Genomic DNA, 25,785 nt, shown 5'->3' with positions numbered 1-25,785 from the left:
TCTTTAATATTTTGACAAAACCTTTTAGAAAGGAAATTAAACTCTGTTTTCAGATAGGGAACTTTGATTAGGCATAGTGGCATACACTATACAGCAGGCAGCAAACTATACAGATATCAGGAGGTAATTAGGTTGAGCGTTTTGAGCAGTTTTCTCAAGACCTAAACCCTAGAGGGGGGAAATATTAATGTGCCAATGGTCTTCATAAAATGAAGGCAGATTAAATCTGGAGCACTGTCACTGCATTGCTTTTACTGGTACATCTGCTGCAGACTAATTATCTCTTTTCTGCCCGTTAAGTTAATCAGTTAATCAGTATTTGTTTTGTGCCTGCAGTAAAAACAATTAAAAGCTCAACACTCCTATTTTTATTTTTTTGGTAAATTTACAGGTGCTCTGCTTTTGAGGGTAATTTAATTTAGTTTGATGGGTATCATAGTCCAAAGTGTTCTTGTTAGACAACATGCTCTCTCTAATATAATTTACCTGTATCTAGAATGTAATTTTCTTTTCAATCACCTTCTTTCAGTTCCTTGGGCTCTTTTTATTGAAGAGTACAACAGCTTTCTCTCTCTCTCTTTTTTTTTTTTTTAAAACCCCCAACAACTTTGTATAAGTGATTTTAAAGCAAACAAAGAATTGCCTTTGGCCTTGATTCAGCAAACGACTGAAACACATGCTAAAAACTAAGCATGCATTTAAGTCCTGTCAACTTCAGTGTTTTGTTGAATAGAGAAGGACTTAAACACATTTTCAAGTGCTTTGCTGTCTATTAAAAAATAATCGGGGAGGTAAATGCAATATATGGGGGGCAAATTCTGTCATGAAGATGCAAAACAGGTGTGACATGAGCCACCATGTATATATTGTGGTCAACTGGGTAGAAGTAAATTGGGATTTTGCTGTGTGGAACAGAGGAAAAGATAAACACACTCGTATGGGTAGGGATTGGGCATTTTATAGTGACCGACAAGGTAGAGGTGGGATTTTCAAAGGAGCTTAAGGGAGGTAGGTATCCAAATATCAGTGAAATGCATCGAGAAGTAAGCACTTACCTCCCTGTAGTCTTTCTGAAAATCATGGCCTGTGGTCCTAAATCACCTGGGTCCTTTTGAAAATCCTATTCAGGATTTCCTTCAGCGTGTCACGTAGATGGATGTGGTTATAAAAAATCCTCTAACATCTGATGTTACAGACTAGCTAGGCTTCATCCAGTGTGGCCTGAGTGCCTAACTCCCTGAGGCCCCTTTGCAAATGTGAGCCGAAATATACAGAAGTTGGGCAGTTCAGTCACAGGACCAGATTCAGCCCGTGATTCGGCCACTGGAAACGCAGGCGCAGGCCTGTGGCAGCGAGGAGAGATTGTGGGCCAGTTCAGACCGAGCAAGTGAGTGGTGCTGGCATTGGGAATGTGTTAATATTATTGCAGCCTCTGCGGAGAAGGCTCCCATGGAGTCACAGTAAAGGAAACAGCAGGAAGGGGGGATGTTTATAGCCTAGCCAACGTGTGCGCGCTTTGTTAGGCCTGGGTCAGTACACCGCCTGCTGCCATGGTGTCAAAATAGGAGCGAAAACCCTTTTTCACAAAGCAGGGGAAGATGTGAAATGGCATCAGGAACAGCAGGAAACAGCGGCAGCCGCCCAAGCTGCCTTTAACAAGCTTTGCTGTAATTTAGGGTGGAGAAAGGGCAGCAGCAGCATTCTGCACAGTACAGAGGCCTACGAGTTACAGCCACGTACAATTTCCTGTGAATTGCAGGTAGCAATGGCCTTGGAAAACCACAAACATCAGACTAGATCCTCAACTGGTGATAATCCACATAGCGCTACAGGTTTACACCAGCTGAGGATCTGGCTCATCACTTCTACCTGTAAATGTGTGTGGTGAAGCAGAGCAGTTGGCTGTGCAGGCCATGTGCATACCTCTTAAGGCCAGACTTGGTGTTGCTTCGGTAGGAATGGCTATTTTGTTAATTAAATCAAGTTCCTAGTCTTATGTAACCATGAGACCCCACCTTTCGGTGAATAATGAAACTGTGTTCAGAAATCCCATATCTGGGAGACAGACATTCTACGTTATAATAGCTTTTGCCTTTCATCTTGTCGACTTAATTGGCTGCCAGGGTGCTAAAAGTAACTGAATTTCATCTTGATGGTTTCATTTAAATGAGCCTTTCATTCCCATTTCAACTTACAGCAGTTCTGAAAAAGAATCTCTTCACGGGTCATTAATTACTTCACCCAGCAAATCCTCCTAAGTAAGCAGAGCAATATCCACACCGTGCTTCTCCATCTCCCCCTTTCCTTTTAAAAAATGAGTCCATAAAAGCCTGCGTTCAACTAGTAAGATACTGGAGTAGATCTTATGGGCTGCAAGAGTGGAGAGGAAAGGAACTGTAAGCTATACCACTATATTAAAAGGAACTTGCTGCACCTTAAAGAAAGCTAGTGGGTAGCTTCTTCAGCTTTTCAAAGGACCCCAACTGCCCACCCAATTCAGGATGCCTCCTGCAGAAAGCCTTGGCTCTTTGGATGGCCAAGCCAGAGTCATCAACTCAGCCTGTCACTGGCAGAGAGCAGAATTCCTCCAACTGAATGCAAGGTTATAGAAACTTCTTTTTGATGCATTTGGATTTACATTGTGGCCACTAATCTGTCCTAAATAGGGGGCTACTCTCCTAGGCACAGCACCTGTTTGACTAGATGTTTCCCTCTGCATGTGGTTGCTAGCTGTTTATTTAGCTTGGTTATATTTTCCTGTATTTTTTGTCTCTATTGGGAGTTTCAGCAGGAGCTATGCACTTTAGATGCTTAAGAAAGATCTGAGCACTTCTGAAAATCTGCCCTGTGATCAACAAACTTATAGGTCTTCCTCACACTTTAGCCTATGGCTATCTACTGATTATAACTGGTTTAAGACCTATGGGGACTGTAATTTATCTGACTGCTGTGTTAAGTCCTGCAAATACCCCTACAACCGTTGTAGTCCAAAATGTTCACTAAACAATTTTTGAATAAATAAGATTTGTTAAAAAAAATTCAAAAGATAAAATCCTGGCTGCACTGAAGTCAGTAACAAAAGTCCCGTTTACTTCAATGGGACCAGAATTTCACCCAAAGTCATCTTCATGGATAGTCAACCAGAGAATAAAGGGCTAAATTCTTCATGTAAGTTGTTTGCTATGATTAGTGCATCTGGTTCTGCTCATGGCTAATGATTCTGTTTAAAAATGCAGGGGTAAGGATGTTGGTAATGAGATGCAATCTTTCTCACCTACTGTACCAAACTGGTAGGGACTAAAAGTGGTTACTGTTTGAGTTTAGTGAAATAAGTTGGATCTTAGTTCAATTCATACTGGGCAAGTGTCTACATCAGACAAGCCACCCCAATAACCGGCATATGTATTGGCACCTAGCTGAGAGACCAAGGACTGAATGGTCAAGGGGACTACACTAATCTGTTACCCAGGAAGTGGTCCCTCCAGATCAAGGATGAGGCATTGCTGCTGTGCATGTCAGAACCACTCTTAGGATGCACCACGTTTTGCCCTCTTGCTGAGACACTGTACTGTATCATGGAGTCCATGGCCCAAGTGCATCATGGGAGATGTAGTGCAGCTGAGACGATGGGCCCAAATAGGAGAGCAGGGGGGCTGAAGACCCTGAACTACAGCTCCCATGAGGCACTGTGACCGTATTTCCAAATAAAACAATTGGTTTGGGGATAATTGTTTTTTCAATAAAAAGTCAGAATTTTCTGCAGAAAGACCGTTTTTGTGAAAGATTTCATGTAAGTGGAAATCCAATTTTACGTTTAAAAAGGTTATGTGGAAAATGTTCAGCCAGTCCTAAACGTGAGTAAAAATCAGAAAAACAAATTGTAGCTCTTCCTAAGCCTCCAGGGTCTGAGCATGATCTGTAAATTTGTCCATCACTCTGCTCCAATAATTTTTCTACTCATGACTTGCCTTAATGTCATACTGCAGCAGAGCGTATTGAAACCAAATGCTTGTTAAAAATGCATTCAAGTAAGCAAACCAAAAATGACAAGGAGTTTACAAAGTGACAAACATCCCCAAAATAGTAAACTTTTTATATATAGCTGGCTTTTCATTGTCTTGTATGGAAGATGCATTTTCTCTGTCTGTTTTTCCAAAGTTTCCTTGACAACTGTTTAATAATATTTGAGCCTTCACTTTCCTCAGTAACAAGGGGTTCCCTTCATTGGTTTTAGCCAAGGCAGATAGCCATCTCAGTTATATACAGAAGGCCTCCAGTTCTTGTATCTGGTTGTATCTCATTCTTGATCAACCGCTGTGATTTGAGAGGAAAGAATTACACGTTTTTGCTCTTGGCACACAGATAAAAAGCAAGTCAAAAACGTGATTCCCACCCTCCCAGGACTTTGGAGAGTTTAAAGAAGATTAAAAGATGGCAAGTTGCTCATTAAAACATTTGAAAGTTTAATCATTCTAAGATAACTTACATGGTGCCTGTTACCACACAATCTGAACACCTAATAGTCTCATGTTTTTATCCTCTCAACACCTCTCTAAGGCACTGACATGCAGTTATCCTCATTTTACAGTAAGGGAACTGAAGCACAGACAGACTAAATGACTTGCTTAAGGTCATACAGGAAGTCTGTGGTGGAGCAGGGAATTTAATGTGTATCTCTTGAGTCTTAGCCCTAACCATTAGGCCATCCTTCCTCTTTTTAATACCCACTAGAGTTTTGTTTGCACACAAGAGAGAGCCTTTTGCTTATTTTGTTCTGCTGCTTGGACATAATCTAGCACCATTCTGTGCTCATATAAAAGATACCATAGGGCTGGTTTACATGGCCACACAGGTTATAAGGGGAAATGAGACCCCATACTCTCACACACGCCCCCGTACAGCCTCACTGAACCTTGGGTCTGAGCACAAAAGACTAAGCAGACACTGTGTGCCTGCTACTGCATCCTGTTTCCAAATGAAGGGGGCAGGAAGGAAGCAGAGCCATATGTCCCACCCACTAATCCACTAGCCAGTGATTCGGAGCAGGGAAAATGTTTTGTACCAGCTCTGGCTGAAGTTGAGATGTCTTATGCTAGGGAACCCTAAACCGTAGCAGCAACTCAAACAACGATCAGGATTTTCCCCTCTCCATCAGCCTACCTGTCCCTGATAACATTCTTAGGGGAAGTAGCATCAGGCAGTTGGAGACTGCTGCTCTGCCTGCAGGGGTAATTTGTGGCCACTGACTAATTTGCATGCACAATCATGGACACGCAGTCGGGTGGTGTTAGATGTGTAACTCCTATGCATCTACAAGTTGGAAAGGGGTCTAGCACACCCCCTTGTGTAGCAGGCTCTCCTTCCCTAGTGCCCCCTACCAACAACCTACTCAAGAGAAGCACTGCAGTGCACCTTCTAATCTGTGCTTCCTTTCCTTATAGTCCTCACCCAGCTCCTTCCCTAGCTGGACTCCATCTTTAATTAAGCCTGATCCCCCCCTTCAGGTGCAGCCAGGTAGTATAAGCTGTTCCTTAACCCTTTCACTGCCTGTGTGGGGCACACAGCCCATCGCACACTGGCATAGAAATGCAGGGGTAAGCTTTGTGGGTGTCAGTATTGAGATGAATGCGATCTTCACACATCAAAAAGGGAGCAAAAGAGGTCACAAATCCATTTGTCTCCTTTACAGGTCACCGCTGAGTGACTTCCCCAAGGTCCCACAGCTGGCTGGTATTAAGAATCCCTTGCTGAATTTTATGCATTATTCTGGTATGTCAGAGCATACTTTCCCTTCTTTGGTTTCTCCTATTTCATTGGAAAAAATCTCTAGGCAATCGGTTCTTGTCTTATGACAATTCCGGCTTCAGAATAACATGACATGCTTCGTTCTTCTGGACAAAACGTCACAGAAATCTAATTTGTGCAGCAATCTGCAGCTTTTGTAATCTCTGAGATTGATATGGAAGTACTCGGAACAAGAATACAAACCTGAATAACTGATCGCTAGCGAGTAGCATGACTGCTTATCACATTCAGTAGATGCCCTTAAGGAAGAATTGTCAGTTTCTACTGGAAGATTAGAAAATGGGCAAATTTTGGTGCACATCTGGGAATCTGAGATGCCTAGTAAAATGTATTGTTGGCTACTTTATCTTTTAAGTATCTTTGAATACATAGGAAGTGCCAGACAGAATTAGACGCAAAGACCATCTTGTCTAGTGTTCTGTGTCTGACAGGGCCAGCCCCAGATGTTTCAGAGGAAGACGTAAGAACCCTTATCAGGTAGATGTGGCATAATCTAACCCCCACATTTTGTCCTGATCTCTACTAGCTAGAGACTGATTTAAAACCTGAAAGAGGAGGTTTCATATCCCCTTCACAACTGTTATAATTAATTATCATCACGCTGGATATTCTTGCTGTCCATATAAAAATGTACAATCACCCTTATGAATCTTGCTAAGCTCCTGGCTTCAATGACTTCCTGTGGCAGTGAGTTCCACAGTCTAATTCCATGTTTTGTGAAAAATAATTATTTTTATCAGCTTTGAATTTGCCAGCTATTATCATGTGAGTACAAACTGACTAGGTGACAGCTGAGAAAAGGACATCCCTCCTTTTCGTTCATGTATCCCTCAACCCTCCCATACAGAAATAAAAGGTTTTTTGTCTGCTGCATGTCTTTTTAACTTGAGTATCAAGGAAGTTTTTCCATTTTTTGGGGGGGTGGGAGTGGCTAGAGGACACTACAGATGACTTGGAGATGTCCCTGTGAACTTTCTCACCTCTTAGTTCAATGGTGGGCAAGTTGAATCTTAAGCAGTTGGGAGAAAAATTAAACATGTATTAACCAAAGTCAGAGTTTTTAAAGAGAGTCTGAATAAAAATTCCTTCCCCCCCCCTCTCCCCCCCCCCCCAGTTAATTAGGGTTCATTGGCAACATTTCTTTTATGTCAAAATTCTGCTAGTTCACCAACTGCCTGTGGAGTCTGCTGGGAAAAACAGACTCGACAAGACTTGGATTTTTAATCGTAAAAACCAGGAGAAAAAAACCCTGTAAAAACCTTAAACCTTTTAAGCCTTTTCTATGCAACATAACTGAGCAAAAGGAGTTCTTTATGCATCATAAAAGACACATTGAAAATTTACTTTACAGGCCAGCTTTACATTTTTGCAATAAAAGCCAGGGATACAGTGTTTATTCTAAATGGTTCGGAGCTCAGCTTTTGTTTTTATTATAAAATACAGGTAGCTTAAAGTCTGAGAGTCTACCTGTCAACTTCACTGTCTCTTTTTAAAAAAAAAAAAGTATGGATGTGTTAGAAATTTCTACGTGAGAAAGCAAAATTTAAAGCTGTTTACCAAAAATGATCAACAAAATTCCAAAGGTTAATACTTTAAATAAATAAATAAATAAAAGTCTACAAAAGGAAAAGGATCAGATGTGGTCAGTACTCAAATGTGTGTGTGTGCTCCCCAGTGAAATATCCAGAGGTGCTGCTTGTTTGTACTACAATAGCAGCAAAAGGCCTGAACACAACAAGACTGAAGTGTTGTGAAGAGCCAGCATCCGACTTTGCTGGAAAGATCGTGCACATTTGGGAAGTCATCCCAGACTGCGTGGGTCTGCTCCCCCATGGCATCCAACAAATAGCTGTCTGCGTTTCCGGATTTAGCACATTGGTTAGTGGACACCCCCAAGGACCTCTGACATCAACCCATGGCTTTCCTGGATGGTGAAAGACAGTTGTGAGTAACTTGCCACTCGTGATCAGGATAACTGATGCCTGATTCAGGGAAAGGATCTTCACTTCCTCCTTCAAACATGCCAAGAGTGTGACTGACAGTGAAGAAATGCCCCTTGGATACAGCGATTCTAGCCTGGATACGCTGGTTTTAGCCAATTACTGCCATTGCAGTTACAAACCCCCTATTCCTGAGCAAGCGCTGAGTGAAGCTACCTAAATGCTAACTTCAAGCTCAGCTAGTTGAAGCCAATATCCTAGACTTGGCGCAATCTGAATTCAGGCCAAGACATGGAACTGGAACTGCCTTAATGGTCCTGATGGATGATCTCTGCCTCTCAGCGGAGAGAGAACAGACATCCGTTCTCACCCTGCTGGACCAGCTCCAGCAACTGTCACTCAGGGAGGGGGCTCAGCTGCTCCATGTGACCGAGTGGGGCCAGCAAACCCTGGCAGAGATTGGAGGGGCATGTGACCCCCATATGCTCCTCCCCACAGACAGAACATGTTTCTTTTGTTAAAAAGTGGGGGGGGGGGCATAGCCTCCTGGCTCCCCCAGTTCCAGAGCCAGTGGTTAAGGGTAACACACTAAAATGGTTTGGGTGCATCCTCCCAGAAAGGGCTGAATGCACCTCCATCACTAGCTCCCTCACTTGTAGAAGGTCAGTTCTCTCTTCAGCCCTATTCAACATCTACACACAGCACACTAGATGAACGAGTCAGACAACAGGAACTTAAGTGCCAGCAATATGCCAATGACACGCAACTCTACCTATCCTTCACCGCATACCACCACCTTCAATTTGACCCAGTGCATGGACAAGATCCACTGGTGGATGGCGAACCAGAGCAAGACAGAGGGCATGTTAGCTGGCAGAGGAGAGCACTTTAAATCTCTAGGATGAAAACTGCAGTCAGCAGCTCTGCTCCTCAGAACGTAAGAGTAAAGCTCATCTGTTCAGGAAACACAGCTTTCTTTGAAGCCGGTCCTAGGCTGTGGAATAAACTCCCCGAGGGACAAAGGCCCATCAAAAACCTCAGCACCTTCTGCTCCAAATGCCGGGTGCACGTCTTCAACCTGCCTTCTTGGATATAAACACACCACCACATATATTTAAAAACATAAACAAAATTCCCCCAGTTCCACACAATTTTCTCCCTAGGGAGAGGATATGAGAAACAGAACCACATGTGGCAGGTGTTACCACATTGCTTAATGCACTACTAGATTGCACTCACATTACGGTGATGAGGGTGGGATAAAGTCCTAATAGAACAGAGGGCACTGTGCAGGCATTGTGAAAGACAGCTGCACTGAAGAGCTTACAGTCTAAGTAGACAAGACAGGCAACTGGCAGGAGGAGAGGCTCAGAGGTAAATGTCTGGCCCGCTGCCTCACGCCAGATCAGTGGCAGAGCTGAGAATAAAACCCAGTTTGCCCGAGTCCCCATCTAGCCATTGAATCATGCTAGTAACAGTGAGCATATTGTTGGTGATTCACAGGTGGTCTTCCCGCTGAATCAGTGACACAGCATTGATGCTAAGGGACACTGTGTTACTGTTGAGGTGGGGGTGTATTTTCAGATGAGATGTAAAACTGAAATATTGTCCAGTTGTGTCCATTAAAGAGCCATGGACTTTTTAGTAACAGGGGTTAGTTCTGGGGTAAGACTCTGCCTTCCCATATACCCCATGCAATCCCACTATCTCTAAGACCTGATGGAATTTGGTCCCTGGTTTCCAGAGTTGGCAGCTTACCTTTCTATCTACATTCCCACCTGCAATTTCAGTTGGTTCTGGTGGTGGTTCCTCAGTGGTTGAAATTATTCCTGCATACATCTGGGCAAATTCTGGTCCCATAAGAGTTTTGCCATTAACTTCAATGCAAAACAAGATTCAGCCAGTAGCTCATGAAATGCTCCATGATCCTTGTAGATGAAAGGCACTTCACAAATATAAGTGTGAGTGTTTCCCTCTGTATGGAATGGATGCATTCAGTGGAATTTTTGTAAATGGCAATTTTTAAAAAATTGAATAAACTGTCACCTAAATCAAAATGATCTAATTGTAAACTTAAATTCTTACTGGATTCTGGCTGTTCAAGAATGAAAGTGCATCAGGATATACAGTGGTGACTAATAAGAGTTTGATCTTATAGAAAACTGTGCCCAGCACATATTTTTGTGACACTCCCCCAGTTGTCACTGAGAACATTTCCCTGACCTCTTAATAAACAGCATCAGTTTTCACTCAGACTCCAGATAATTAGCTGAAGCAGTCTTAACAGGAGTAAATTATTGGGAGTTATTACTTTCATCAGCATTTTGTAGATGGAAGTGATTGGAGCTCACAGTTATTGATATTATATATCTAAATATGAAAGGAATAGTTTTAATAGAGATTTTTAAATTACCTCTTCTGCTGGCTAATAAGATACCAGGCCACAATAACTTTAATCTACAGTGAATGCTTGAAGCAGGAAATTTGCATTTTATTATTTTTGTTTCAGACAAAGCCTATGTTTGATAATAGAATCCCTATCTGATAGATGGTAGCTTTTATTAATCACTGGTTTAAGATGTGATTACAAGAAGCTTTCATAATTTTATTTTTATTGGCTGCAAAGGCATAAGCTGTATAGTGCACCATTTTAAATCTTTTTAAAAGTTTTAAAATAACAAAATTAAAATACAAACAACATCCTTCAAAATGTGGCTGTAATGTACAAGATCAATATAACCAAAAATCAACCAGGAACATTCTCCATATCTCTTGAAATATCACTGGGAAAACCATATCAATTCTTCCAGAGGGGTAGCCATGTTAGTCTGTATACAGCAAAAACAACGAGAGTTCTGTGGCACTTTATCAATTCTAAGTTTCCTCTGTGTTTAGAGCAGCTATTCTGATTGGTTCTTATACTATGCCTGTCACTGTGGCATCCGTCTGGGTCCGTGCCAGTTCCAGGTTCTTAATTGTGGAAATAACTGTACAAAGATTGTGTCATTTAAATCTCACTTACCACCACTCCAGCACGTATCCATCATCACATATGATGGGTAGGTGCTTTAGAGACAGATTCTTGAGACCAACTGCGTATAGATGTGCTGCAGTTTAGAAAACCATGAGGGAGCTTAATTTGCAACAGTTTTCATTCTAGCTGCCTTATTCGGCTGTCAGTTCACAATTCCCGATAGTTTTAAGGAGCAGATTTGTCTCCTTACTATAGCATTTAATGAATTATAGTAATGTAATTTAAAATTCCATTTCCCTTTATGTTTTAAAGCTGGAACATTTCCCTATAGCAATACACAGAGATGAAAAAATGTAATACAGGGAAATTTGTACAGAGACTAAAAATTATATAGTAGATTATAAACACTATTACAAGCCTTTTAGATGGTAAATTCTTTGTGGGCAGGGACTGCCATTTATTATGTTTGTACTGCTCCTAACACCATGGGCCCTGGACCTGATTTTGGCCTTTGGTGCTATTGGAGTATAAATGTGAAATAGATTCATAGATTATAAAGCCAAAAGAGACCATTGTGATCATCTAGCCTGACCTCCTGTATAGCGCAGGCCATAGGACTTCCCTGAATTAATTCCTGTTTGAACGAGAGCATCTCTCTCAGAAAAACATCAAATCCTGATTTCAAGTTTTCCAATGTTGGAGAATCCACCAAGACCCTTGGTAAATTGTTCCAATGGTTAATTACCCTCCCTGTTAGAAATTTGTCCCTTATTTCTAGACTGAATTTGTTTAACTTCAACTTCTAGCCATTGGATCGTGTTATACTTTTGTCTCTTAAGTTGAAAAGCCCTTTATCATCAGATTCTGTTCCCCATGTGGGACCTTACCAGACATCCTTCAGCCTTTTCTTTAAGTTACACTCCTGAAGCTCAATCGTCTTATCACTATAAAGCAAGCTTTCTAATCCTTTAATCATTCTCATGACTCTTTTCTGAACCCTCTCCAATTTAGCAACATCCTTCTTGAAATATTCCAGCAATGGTTGTACCAATGCCAAATAGATAGGTACTCTAATCTTCCTACTCAATATCTTCCCATTTGTACATCCAAGGATTGCATTAGCCCTCTTGGCCATAACATCTCACTGGGAGCTCATGTTCAGCTGATTATCCACTATGACCTTCTCTTTCCCCAAAGTCTTTTTCAGAGTCACTGTTTCCTAGGATAGAGTTCCCCTACATTCTCTGTTCCTAGATGTAGGACTTTACATTTGGCCATATTAAAATTCATATTTGTTTGTGCCCATCTTACAAATGAACCTGATCACTCTATCAATAACCTGTCCTCTTAATTATTTACCACTCCCCCAATCTCCATGTTCTCCGTAAGCTTTGAGTAATGATTGGGTTTTCTTCCAGGTTTTTGATAAAAGTGTTAAATATTGCAGGGCCAGACTCAGTCCCTCTAGGACCTAACTAGAAAAATAACCACTTGGTAATTCCCCCTTTGCAATTACATTTGAACATCAGCTGGCCCATTTTTAATCAATGTAATGGATACCATGTTGATTTTTTATCATTCTAGTTTCTCAGTCAACATATCATATGTTATGAAGTTAATTGCCTTATAGAAGTCCTAGTTATATTACATCTATGTAGTTACCTTTCCAAAGCTTGCAATATCATCAAGAAAGGTAGTTTGGCAAGATCTATTTTCCATAAACCCACGTTGACTGGCGTTAATTATGTTACCCTCCTTCAATTCTTTATTAAAAGAGTTCTGTATCAGCCATTCCACTATTTTGCCCAGCACTGGGGTCAAGCCGACAGGTTTATAATTGCCCAGGTCATCCTGCCTCCCCTTACTAAATATTGGCACAACATAAGCTTTCTCTCACTCTTCAGGAATTTCTGAAAAGCAGCTTTAATAGTCCAGAGAGCTCCTCAGCCAGCTCTTTTAAACTTTTGGATTCAAGTTATCCTGACCTGCTGATTTTGAAGGGTTCATCTTTAGTAGCTACTATATAACATCCTCAGCTACTCTTTGAACAGAAAGTATATCCTCCTCATCCTAGGACTACCTCATCTGACTTTGTTTCCAAAATGCACAACAGAAATATTCATTGAACACTTCTGCCTTTTTCAGCACTGTTTTACTGTTCAGTTCTATTTCCATCTAGTAATGGACCAAGACTATCTTTCTGTTCCTTCTCTTCTTAAAAAAAAGTCTTATTCTCTATCTCTGCTGGCTATATGTTTCTCCTTGTGTCCCTTTGCTTCCATTATCATTTTTATACAACATCTAACTTCTTATTCATCTTCCTTGTGGTCCGCTTCCCCTTCCTTCCACCTGTTCGATATGATTTTTTTTTTAAATAGCTCTTTTCACTTCCTCTCTAAAATAGTTTGGGGGTTTTTTGGCCAGTGTGGCCTTCTCTCGATTATGGGAGTGTGACTTTTTGGACATTGAGTAACATGTTCTTAGGCGGTTCCCATTTTTCTGTCTACCCACTGAAGTGGCTCAGCACTGTTTACAGCTTTGTGAAATTGGCACTTTCAAAGCACTACAGGCGCGATCCATGAATGGATTTAGGCACCCCTGTGATCTACAAAACCACCACTCAGCTGCTGCCTAACACGGTCAGAGACTATACTGACTTGGTGAGCGCGTTTTTGCCTCGAGGCATGCACACTGCTGCCTCAAGCTAGGCACCCAGATGATCAGGCACACTGTTGTCTCAGGATAGGTGTCTGGTTGTCTATCTCCCAGGTAAGCCCCAGTGTGATTCACAAGCCAGAAAGGACAGGTGTTCAGCCACCTAAATTACATGTTGTTCAGATCCCTTCTCCTCATCAAGCAGAGGAGGGACTTAAACCAGGGGTCTCCAACATACTGGGTGAGTACCCTAACCACTAGGCCAAAAGGTTTATAAATGTCCTTCTCCCCCCTCCTTCTGGCCTCCCACCTGTTTTGTTTTGACCCCACATATGACTTAGGTGGCTGAGTGCCTATTTTTCCCAGTTCCTGACTTGCAGAGATGCGTCTGCCCCTTCATCCCAGACTTAGGTGCCTAACTCGGAGGGAGGGCAGAGGTTAGCACCCACCACTGTGGTTCGCATCTCCCAGTGGCTAGCATGGATGGTTCCCTGCCTGGCATGCTGACTTTGTGTATCACTGTCTAAAGTGCCTATCTCTCCCCCTTCATTGTGTAGGGAGCCTAGGTGCCTCACTCAGGCTTTGTGGATTGTAGCATTGTTCCCATGATTTTCTAAGTACCTCAAAGTTAGGTCATGTCACACCGAGCATTGCAACACCTGCGTCTCTTTGTGGATCCCACCCCAAGAATATATATTACTGGTCTAGATGCTATTATTTTGCACATAGCAAATGTAATCCAATCATAATTACTTGTACCTAATCTACCACTCCTTTTTAGTTCTGTCATCTAATTCCTCTCTCTTTCAAGACGAGGTCTAATATAGAATTCCCCCAGGTCGGATACCACGCCTTTTGAGTTAGAAAGTGTCATCTAGTGTCATTTTTAGCCATTCCAAGGACAGTGTAGTATAGCCCCATGAGACCTCCACCATGATAATGCAGCTTTTCCCTATACATTATAGACAGGTGCATAAGGAGCCAGTCATCCATTGTCTTAGGCCTGGTCTCCACTGCAAAGATAGGTCAATGGAATGCGGCTTCCGTTGACCATGTAACATATGCGTCTCCATTGGCTGGTCAGTTCCATCGACTTAAGTCATGGGGATAATTTGATGTAATAAAACCACCTCCGCAAGTGGTGTAGTGCTGAAATAGAATTGTTTGGGTCAAATGAGTGGCAGTGTAGGCAAAGCACAGCGTAAATCAATGTTATCCCACAATGCTCTGCTGTGACTGCTCTGCACATTTGCACCCTTCTGCACTGTGGCTACGTACACAGGAAACAGCCCCTCCCCTCAAGCCCCAGGAAATTTTGAATTCCCATTTCCTGTTTGGTCAGGGTGGAGAGAGCTTGCCAACAGAACTGATCATAGTGACTGCATGCCCCAAACGCACTCCAGCCTGGAGTCGACCTGAGGTCTTGGATCTCATCAGTCTGTGGGGTGAAGAGTTTGTTCTGGCTCAGCTCCAAGCCAGCAAAAGGAATTTAGATATTTATGAAAAGGCATATTGGAAAAGGGGCACAGGAGGGACGTGCAGCAGTGCCACGTTAAAATCAAAGAGCGGAGTCAGGAGTATCAGAAAACTCGGGAGGCGAACAGTCATTCTGGCTCATCATCAAAGAAATGCCACTTTTATGAGGAGCTGCATGCGATTCTAGGCGGTGACCCCACCACTGTACCACCACACAGCATAGATACCTCAGGGGAATCCAGGATGAACGAGGAGGACTCTGTGGATGAGGAGGAGGAGAACAGGGACCAGGTGACTGGGGAATCCATTCTCCCCGAAAGCCAGGAGCTGTTTATAACCCTGGAACACCCCAGCCAGACGCAGGACAGTGTGAGTGACCGAGATGCTGGAGAAGGCACATCTGAGGAGTATGTACTGCAAATCTCATTTCTATGGTTATCTCCCCAGTCCAGCTTCTTCTCATAGGGGGGAAAAAACTGAATGGGGTGGTGGGGATGGGCTTCCTCATTGTTAGTTCATCTAAGCAAGGGGTTTCCCCCCAGAAAAGAATGTTTATCTGCACAGGGATGCTCCAAGAATCCTCCATGGATATCTCCAGGAAACTTTCATTTAGGTACTCTGTGATCCTGTGCAGAAGGTTTCTGGGGAGAGCAGCCTTATTCTTCCACTGCGAGAGGACCGACTCCAAATTGATTCCCAACTGACCGGTAGCAGTCAGGCATTGCTAGCTTCCACAGAGCAATGGCCACCTGCTTCTCCATTGTCAGAGCTGGTCTCAAGTGAGTATTCATGCCTTTCAGGGCTGGAGACAGCTCTGCGCAGAGTTCCAAGAAAGTGGCCTTTCGTATACAAAAGTTCTGCAGCCACTGCTCGTCATCCCACACCTTCATAACGACGCAATCCCATCAGTCAGTGTGTGTTTCCCAGGACCAGAAGTGGTGCTCCACTGACTGCAGATGGTCCATGACAGCCAGCAGCAAACAGGAATTGTTTCATTCTATGGGTTGTAGCAGGGCGTCTTGAGAAACATCACAATATTCAGTGCTGCAGCCCCTGTCACGCCCTTGAAAATACTGCAGGCTAAGACATGAAGTGTTTGTGACACTCATAATGATAGTGCAGAGCTGAGCAGGCTCCATGCCTCTCCAGCAATGGCGTATGCACTGCAGAGACTGGAGGGTTTAGAAAAATGGTGCGAAAAAGCATTAGTCTGTTTGTTTGGGACAAGAAAGAAGGGGGAGAGAGGGAGGACGTTGCATCATGGGAGGACGACAACCTTCCCAAAAGCTTCTGCAGTTAGTTGCACTGTGGGGATAGCTACCCAGGGTGCACTGCTTTGATTGTCGACCCAAGCGCGGTGAATGGGGACATAATCCCCTGACGCAATGAGAGTGGTGTCATCACGCTCTTGCGACTTGTAAAATTTGGTCAGTGAAGGTCGATTAAAATAAATCGACTTCACTCCGCAGTGTAGACATACCCTGAGTGTAATGTGGTAGTCTACAGCAGATATCAACCAGTACCCCAGCATGTTCTTTATCTGTTAGGACACTGAGGCACAGGCAGTCGAGATCATTATTTTCCGAGTTGTCAGTGACTCAAACAGGGAATGGGAGTTTTGACAGAATGTCTCTGCCTTCCTTTGTGCCCGTATGATCCTTCCTAACTAGGTTATAGCCTTTGCTTTGCACATTCCATCACGCCACTCTCCCATCAGGTTCCAGTTTTACCAACTAGGTTGCATTTATGCTCAGAAGTGAGCAGTTCCAATTACTCTTGTTGACACCAATGCGAGGAGCCTGGCTAATACAGGCAATTCAAGAATTAAACAGCAGTAATAATAATACAACATATACTCTAGTTCAGGGGTTTTCCAAGTGGGGGTTGCGAGATGGTTACACGGGGTCCCCATGTTAAATTAAAATAAAAACTGAATTTAAACCCACTGTTTTTATTTCATACGGGGATGGGTCACCCTCAGGGGCTTGCTGTGTGAAAGGGGTCGCCAATACAAAAAGTTTGCGAACCACAGCTCTATTTTATTAAAAGGGACACTTAAATCACACACACTTTCTGCTGTTTAAAATCAATGGAGGTCCCTTTGGAGTAAAGTACCATCCAAAGTGAGTAAAAATCCAGCCCGAAGAGCCCAGTTGTGCAACCCTTATACATGCTGGTGAGCACTTTTGTCAATAGGACATCATGCACAGCAAGGTGCTACTTAATATGAGTATGGTTATCCCCATCTAGCCCTGTAGTGATAAATTCTGGCACTGAGTTTTCTGTATTTTCCCAGTGCCGTGCCAAAAAAACCAAAAACCATCCCATTGCCACATTTGTTCCCACATCAGCAAGTCCAAACATAACCTATTGAACTGAATTAAAAACGGTTTTGTCTTTAAGTGTGTAACTGTAAATTGTGTGGTTGTCTTGGGAATTCCAGTAGGTTACAGGGTCTGTTCTTACCTCTTGTATTAGTATAAGCAGAGCAAGATCCTCAGTTGCTGCAATTTGGCATAGCTCATTCATAGGCGTGCGCAGCACATTTCATTAGGGTGTGCACCCAGGGAATTTTCATGTTCTTTATTAGTGGTGTCAAACTCAATTCCATCGGTGGCCCACATTTGAATTACCCGCTGGCGGAATTCTCGCCGCGTCATAGACTCCGCCAAGAAACATCGTGAGGAACGATATTTTGGCGGCAGATTGCGGCATACTCCCATCCGCCCCAAAATCTAGCAGCTCCTTCTTTTTCGGTGGCAGATCACAGAGAACACAGCAGCATACTGAACTCAGACCCAGGAGGCAACAGTGACCAGGTGGGGCCCGCCCTCTCCCCCACCAAAATTCCCACTTCCTGGCTCCCCCATTCTCCAGTAGTAGCTGCCCTTCCTTTTCCTGTGGTGCTTCTTCATTCCACCATGGTGCATGTCTCCATTACTCTTCGCACTCCTGACAAAAGGCAGAGCATTGCCCATGCCCCAATGCCATAAAACATTGGAGCAGGCTGAGAATGTTAAAAGGGCAATAAAATCCTGGCAGTCTCATCCATTAGCGTAGCGCTCGCTGCAGATGAGGAGCACATGGCAACGGAGCTACCCAACTGTTAAGTCAGGTTCTGTGTCCTGTGTTATGCATGAGATCAGACTAGATGATCGTAATGGTCCATTGAGGTCTAAGTCTCTATGAAAGCTAGACAGGCTTGTTACAGTGCGAAGCAGGCACACTTCTAATTGAAACAGCCCCATATTAAATACCGTCATTGGGACCCAGCCACAGCATCACTGTATGGCTAAACTGTCTGTTACTCCAGCACACTAACCCTCAAGAAGTTTATGATCCAACAGAGCAACATACGAGCGTGCCCGCATGCCATCTAGTAACTTTCATCACCATACTAAAGGTGGAGTGGTTTCTGTGGTTCCAAAATTCATTACATTAAAAAATCTTAAACTAGAGAACTCAGTTTTTCCAGCAGTTTTCTTTCCTTGGTCCTAATTTAAGGCCCCTTTTTTTAAACCTACAGGGTTCTTTGGGCACAAGGTTTGCAAACAAGTGCCTTAAAGCCTCCAAAATTCATTCCTGCATTTTGGATGCTGGGTCTGTCTCCAGTATAGTTAGCATCTTTAACCAGAGATGTTAGCTGCCATTGTCTATATACTGTATAGGAGCAAAGGGCAGTGACCTCTAGAGTGGTACAAAGAAACTAACCCCTATCTTGCCTATACGTCAGGAGAACATCTTCAGTACCATCCCTATTCAGAAGCCTTGACAGCTGACACGTTGCACTCGCCTCCCATGCTGCGTAATGCTGATCAACACTTGTGGACAATGGGTCAGCAACAGGCAGAGTTTAAATCTCCCTGCACTAAAGATTGACTGTTTGAAGTTTTCTGTAATTCCAGCTTTGAAATTAAAGGCTAATGTACTGCAGCAAAATACTAAGGGCAGATGACAAGAAGAAAGATTTGCTGCATTCAGAGAGAAATTTCCATTTTCCCTTTCATGCAGAAGTGCACAGTCCTTTTTTAAAGTGTTTTGAGTAGACTTACTGGGAGGAGGGCTAATTAGTTGGAAATTGCTGAAACATGGTCAGAAAAAGAGGCTGTCATGACAGCATCGCAGTCCTCTGTTTATACTGAGGAAAGTACATGGATTGAATGTGAAATACAACAGTATGCATTACTAAGCATAGTCCCTCTATTAAACCTTGCCTCAATGGACAACCTAGCCTCAATATTCTCACACATTAGTCTTTTTGAGCACATCTTAATCCCATAATTAATATTTACACATTATGCACTGGGCATTTCCCAAGCACTCCATTAGGGACAGTTCCTGCTCTGACAATTAGACAGAGACTGGGGTAAGGGAAATAAACAGGGAGGAGATTTTCACTTAACTCCCACTATCTTTGTTCCTAGGCAGATTCCTCTCTGAGCCTGGTGACCATTAGTTTATATTCTGATGCATGAGCTTAAGTGACCCTTATCATAGAAGTGTGTAACTTGCTTCTTATGATAACCACGTTACTCAGTTCTTTACAAAAACCTTGCTATAGTATTAAACTTTGGTTAAATTCAAAACAAAGAGACATCTTCCAGGCCATTGAAAGCCCTGCGTCAGTAGGACTAGCCCATTTCTGCTCTGTAGGGAAGGAGCCAGCACATGGAAGACTCTTGCAAGGGAATGATATGCCATGCATGCTGTGTTCTCTGGGAGTTCCACCTGCACTAGCATTGAGGAGAGTAGTGGGAGAGGTTCAGCAGAAGGGGTGTGGTAGCATCAAGCAGCTATCCAGATCCACCAGGCATACCCCTGCATAGATGGGACATGGACACCACAACAATGGGCTGTAAAGCTTCCCTGATGTTTTAGCAGCAACTGTAACAGGCACAGGCCATCCTAACAGAGAAGGCTCTCGTTCCAGCAATTCAGCAGTGCGGCAAGCTCCCCCTCTGCTGTTCCCTCATGAAGAATATCTAATTTTACACCCCAACTATATTTGCTCAGCAGAGCCATTAGCCTGGCTCTAAACTCTCAAATGGTGGCACAAGCTGATATGGGGAATGCAACCAATAAAGCTGCAGTGCTGTGGTATCACTGAAAGAAGTCCCAATTTCAAAGCAGTTTTTCCATATGCAGAGACTCGGTTGTGAGAAACGGAGACTTCAAATTATCAGTAGGATTATAAACATACAGAATATCCTTTTGTCAGCCCCCACATCTTGTGCAAATAAGTTCCAAAGGCAGAACTCCAGTCACTGTGGAGGCGGATCAAGTAATATACCTTCTTACTGATGATTATTTGTCATGAGGGTGAAGGCACGATGAGTAATGGAATGGGTTTTCACACGCCATCTGCGGTATAAATAGACGAGTGAAGATATTTTAAAACAGTTTTGGGCAAGATCCTCGGGCAGTGTAAGTCTGTGCAGCTCCCCTGAAGACAAATGGGGGTACAGAGATTTACACCAACCGAGAACCTAGCCTCCTATATCGGCTGTAACCTAACGGACCTGTCCATTGGTTTTGGTGGGCTTTGGTCAGGCCCTTTGAGGCCTTGTAACATCCATATTGTCATTGAGCTTCTCCATGGAAGACCTGAGAAACTCTAGATGGTTGAAACCCTTCCCCCAGCAGCAGCCACTGGAGGCCCAGGCACCGTTGAGCCACTGTGGTACAGCTATGCTGTCAGGGGCTCTGTATCCCCTGGCACAGTCTTCTCTCTGGAGCCTCACAGAGAGGGTGACTTATCAGGGGCAGGCAGAGGGTGGATTTATGCTGGCTCAGTTCCACTGCCCCCACCACCGATACAGCTCATCAGCCATTGCAGAGTGAGCAGATGTACCTTTCACCAAAGAGGCTCCTTCCCTCACCTCCTAAGAGAGACACCTGTAGGAAGCCAGTTTACTAGGGCTTTCCCATGAGGGAAGGGGGCAGCATTTGCCCTGCTGGGTTTAAACCCACAGAGGGGTCGTGTGGCATAATGGCAGATTGAATTTAGCTTTGGAGACATGTAAGGTCCAAGCGTATAGTCAAAGAGAGTCTGACAGAGACTCAACTGGAAGAGAGAGAGTACTCAGCGGGCGTTACAGAGGGAGCTCAGATAGACACTTGTCCAGTGTGAATTCTCAAAATCAAAAGCAAGTACAATGGTTCAGTGCATTAAGAGATGGGAATGATTTGGGATGGGACTCACTAGAGAGAGTGAAAAGGATAATGTGGAAGGTACTGATATAATGAGCAACAATGCATCTTCATATGGAAAAGAATCTCCTTAGCATCACCGATTTTGGGTCTGGCCCTTGGAATTGTGTCTTTCAGTGTGGTCACCTCACCTCAAGAAAGCAGCAGTGAAAAGGCCCAGAGGAGGAGGAAGATGCTAAGGGTTATTGTGATGGGATTTATGTCTGAGGAGAGGTTTTTTTTGGTTTGTGCAAACAGATGCTATCGGCTGGAGCAGAGACTTGAATGAGGTAATCACAATTATTTAGAGGTCACATTCACACTTATTTGGTAATGTCACATATGTGTGATAGGTACTGTTATGCTAGTGACCATCATCTCAGTGCTAGCATCAAGGTTGGTGATTCCGGACATTCATGGTCAGCAGCAACTCCAGTGCTGAGCTGGGATCTCATAAGATCAGAGCCAAAGCCTATTGAAATCAATGGAAAGATTACCATCTAAGCCAATTAAGTGATACCCACTGAATGTAGGGGGCTTTGGATCAGGCCAACAGTGACTATTATTGTGAAGACAGAGGCCTCCTACTGAAAGTATAGTTACTCCTTGTAATTAATTATACATGAGTATTTTCTGCCTCAGTCAGGAACAAAAGAGATAGCCCTTAAATATTTGCTGGTCACTTCTCCACTGGGTTGTAAGTAGAAGTGGCAGCAAATATGATCCAGGTTTGTTTATAAATAGGAGAAAGGAATAACAGCAGAAGTCTTTTCTAATAATGCAAAGCTAGTGGTACTTTGCTTTTACCAACAGGATCATGTTGGGTTTCTGTATTTGCAGGAAGTGGCAACTGCTGCTTTTTCACAAAATGTAACTGCAAGCTACATGTAATAGGTAGCAAGATGGCAGCATGGGAGTTGCAGACTGCCACAGGAGTCTGAATTCAAGTGACATCTGACTGAGTTATTGGAGATACCTGATTCTTCAATTCAGACCTAACCCAGACATCAGGGACTGATGGATTATTAAGGGAAAATGAACCTGCTGTCTTTGATTAGCTTTGATTTGCTACCGCAATGGCATATAGTGATGTAAAAAGGATGCCACGGAACTTCTCTTTGTACTGTATTGGAAATGGCTTTGTGCAGGACAAGGCTAAGTTATTTCATCTCAGAATTGAGGATGAAGTCAATTTGAAAGGAAAGATCAAAAGATGGAAAGTCAGGAGGAAGCGCTTGTGAAGCAATATACGGTACGGCTACTCTGCCACCTTATTTTTAATGGACACAAAGCTTGCGTCCTCATATTAAAGAAACCCTTTATGGTTGGAGCTGATGTTCCCTTTGAACATACCGCTCATTTAAATGAAGGGTTGTGTGCCACTTCCTATGCCAATGAATTATAAAAGACTCAGCTATTTTCTGACTTTCTGCAGACTGCTTATGCAATCTGCAGCCATTGGCACAGTCTCTGAGTGAAGAGCAGAAAAGGAGCCATTGGACTATGTCTACCCAGGGATAAAAGACCTGTGGCACAGCTGCGACTGGCCCAGGCTCGTGGGGGTTGGACTTGCAAGGCTAAAAAATTGTTGTGTAGACGTTCAGACTCATGGGATCCCAGAGCTCAGTCCCTCCCCGAGCCCAAACATCTGCACAGCAATTCTTCAGTTTGGGAGCCCAAGTCAGCTGACCTGGGCCAGCTGTGGGTTTTTTATCCCTGCATAGATGTACCCATAGAAATTCCTTCCTGTCAGTGCCTGAGGAGTTCTGCAAGTTAGCTTAAAGGAAGGGGTGGAGGGGAGAATGCAGTAAGAGGTATCGGTTGCGGGGCCAGTTTTCCACCTCCCTGTGAAGGCTATTTAGGCTGTGAGATGTATTTGCCCTGTTGTAAACCCTCCTGTTTTCATACATAACTGCCACATGCCTGTAACACTGCCAACGCTCCATGAATAATAAATAGGTGCCTGGTTGCAGATTGCTCCTATTGATTTCAGTGGGAGCCGGAATGGATCTGTGTAACTGAATGACATCCAGAATGTTGATCCGTCAGGAAGTAAGACAAGAACTAGACTAGAATGAGCTAAGAGCGTAAGCAAATAAAAAGTCCCACATGAAAGCAGTGTGGGAGAAGCTAGTCTGAGCGAGCAGGAAAAATGGGACGGAGGAGCATGGTAACCCTATACAAAACCGAATCCAAACCCCACTAAATCAAGAGTAAGACACTCTGACTTCTATGGGATTAGGGTCTGACCCCTAGGCAGCTAGCTATAAGGTGCTGATAGAAGGCTGGGGAGAGGATTCTCTACAAAAAGCTGGAGGGATACGATGAGGACTGTGATTGTAGAGCTAACCCCAGAAAGGGGTAGGAAAAACAAAGTGAGCTGTGGAGAAGATTAGGGCAGGAAGCTGCCTAAGGCAGTAACCCCCAAGATCCACTCACTTCCTCGTGAGGCAGTCTTGGCTAGGGCCATTGGCAGCAGAAAGTCTGCAAGTTACCTGCAACCGTCTCACTTTTCTAGGAGCCCTGGGGGGGCAAGATCCAGCCAGCGCAGACAATTCTGTTAATCAGCTGCAGCCAGGGGCTAGTTTCTCCGTATTCCTGAATGTCTAACATATTTCAATGTTTCTCTGCTTGCAGGTGCTAGTAGCCCAGATCCTGAAGAAGCTCAGCGTGCAGCTAGCATGAGCTTTCGGCCTAGACACTGTGAGGAGGCAAATCCTAGACATCGGACGAATGCAGAGCCATATCAGCCCACTGAACCTAGTGGGATTCCATCCTCTTGGACATCTGAGCAAGAGGGCACAGAAGACACCAGTATTAGAAAGTCTCTAGATAGCTTCTATGAAATCTGTTGTCAGCAGCAGCCCGGCAGAAGGGATCCAACATACAATGCAGCTTCAGAATGTCTCTCTCTCAAAATTCAGGACCTGGCAAACAAGGATGGAAGAAAATATGCCTTGCGCACTCTCCACATGGCCCAGATGGTCTTGAACAGAGATGGGTGTAAGGTCTTTCCGAACCACTCCAGCAACGCTTGTTTCTTAGCACCAGCTAATGGAGGAATTGCACTGGAAGAAGGAAAGCGAATACCAGGACTGTCAGATGATGTCCTCCAATTTCTCTTAAAACAGAAGGTGATGAAATCATAGGGTCTGATGTAGGAGTTCAGGGAGGGGTGAGTGAGCTGATGGTTTGGTTTTGCTGTGTTTTTAAATTGAGGGCACATTGTGGCAGTTAGCTCCTGTTCTGAGTAGGGATGGATCTATCTCGGGAAGGCACAATCCTTCCTTGAGCCTCCCAGAGTCGGAAGAACACACCACTTAAATTGCAAAACCATCGGTTACATCTTCTCTCCTGCCCCCAGACTCCAGCCTGAATTTCACCTATGTACTGAATTTGTTTCTCAGCATCTGAGCCGTGACTCTGGTGCTTAGAGAACTCATTCTCCAGTTCCCACTGCTGCTGTTATCCTAAAGCTCACCCTGTTGCCATGGGCCAGAAGACATGCTCTTCTACAAACCAGCCATAAGGTCTCTCCATCCTCGGATGCCAGGAGGTGCTCATACAAATCCATATCCTATCACCTTTATACTCAATAGTATTTTACTCAAGTAGCTCCATGTAGTCCTCTGGAAATGTGTGGATTTCCAGCCACCAGGGCTGCTTAACTTATCCGAAACCCCAGCACAGCTGAACAGTGTCCCCAGACTGAGACCTATCCTCCTTCTACTTGCGCCAATATCTGTAAGTGCCATTTACTGCAACAAACAAGCTACGGATTGCTCAGGCCTAGGCATATAGCTTTACAGCAGGTGTAGGCTTGGAAGAAAATTTGTATTGGCAAATGTCAATTTCACCCTGTACACACAAAAAATATTTCCATTAATAATTAACATGTACAGATAAGCAGCATTTTTCTTTGCCTGAGAATTTAGTTTGATCTGAGCCTATATACTTTGTATATTTTGACTTGTGATGTTGACAATGTGTTTTAAAGGTTAGAAAGCTTTACATTTTTTAACTTCAACGACTGTCCTTAATTATTGTCTGACCCCCCACCCACCCATAATTTCCTGCAACTGTATAAATGTAAATTGATAAACATTGAAAAAATGCTCAAAGACAGGTATCGTCCATCAAAATAATTAAATATATAGATAAATAAATAGAATTCTGCCAAGCCTAACTTTGTCATGGATTGGAGCAAAAACATCTGGAAACTTTATACAGCACCAACTCTGATATTCCGAAGAAACAGAATATTTATATAAAACCATTATGCAACCTCCTCCTCTGAACAGACTGACTGATAACTGTGTCTTCGGAGAGGAAAAGCCTGGCTGTGATCTCACACCAGTTTAGTGCTATTGGCCTTAATGGATTTACTCCTGAGAACAGAATCGGTTTGGCCCTTAGAGAAGCTAATTGAGAATTAATTGGGTTCATACCACTTATCATTTCCCTGAGAGCATTTCAAGAAGGTGTCTGTAAATGCACGGGCTTAAACTGTGTGTTAAAAATGTGAGAGATCTGGATACACCCCTTGGAAAAAGTGAGAGCTAGAAATGCTAGAAACACTAGCAAAAAGGTCTGCAACCTCATGTTGATGCTCGCAGCTCTCGGGAGCTCCCATCTGACAGGAGATTTTTTTCCCTCTGTGTGGACTGTAGAGAGACAACCTGAAAACCATGTAAGGATTGTGAGGTTAATGAGTATGTCTGTGAGGTATCTGTGAAATGGGACTCC

General features: G+C 43.5%; 1 protein-coding gene across 3 annotated transcripts in view; it reads left to right on the top strand.

Annotated features, from left to right (window-relative positions):
• SHLD1 (shieldin complex subunit 1) overlaps positions 1–25,170 on the top strand; it is a 76,532-nt gene extending 51,362 nt beyond the window's left edge. For all 3 annotated transcript variants that reach the window (XM_067565335.1, XM_067565336.1, XM_067565337.1), the window contains one exon: positions 23,677–25,170. In XM_067565335.1, coding sequence (XP_067421436.1) covers positions 23,677–24,188 — 512 coding nt within the window. In that variant the 3' untranslated portion in view covers positions 24,189–25,170. The remainder of the gene's footprint in view (positions 1–23,676) is intronic.
• The last annotated feature ends 615 nt before the right edge of the window (positions 25,171–25,785 follow it).

This window comes from Emydura macquarii, unplaced genomic scaffold (assembly GCF_026122565.2).
Source record: "Emydura macquarii macquarii isolate MOO-44397 ecotype Brisbane River unplaced genomic scaffold, CSIRO-AGI_Emac_v2 contig_2676, whole genome shotgun sequence".
In the NCBI taxonomy this organism is placed as follows: domain Eukaryota; kingdom Metazoa; phylum Chordata; order Testudines; family Chelidae; genus Emydura; species Emydura macquarii.
Note: the sequence above shows the minus strand (reverse complement) of the source record. Positions and strands in the feature narration are given on the sequence as shown.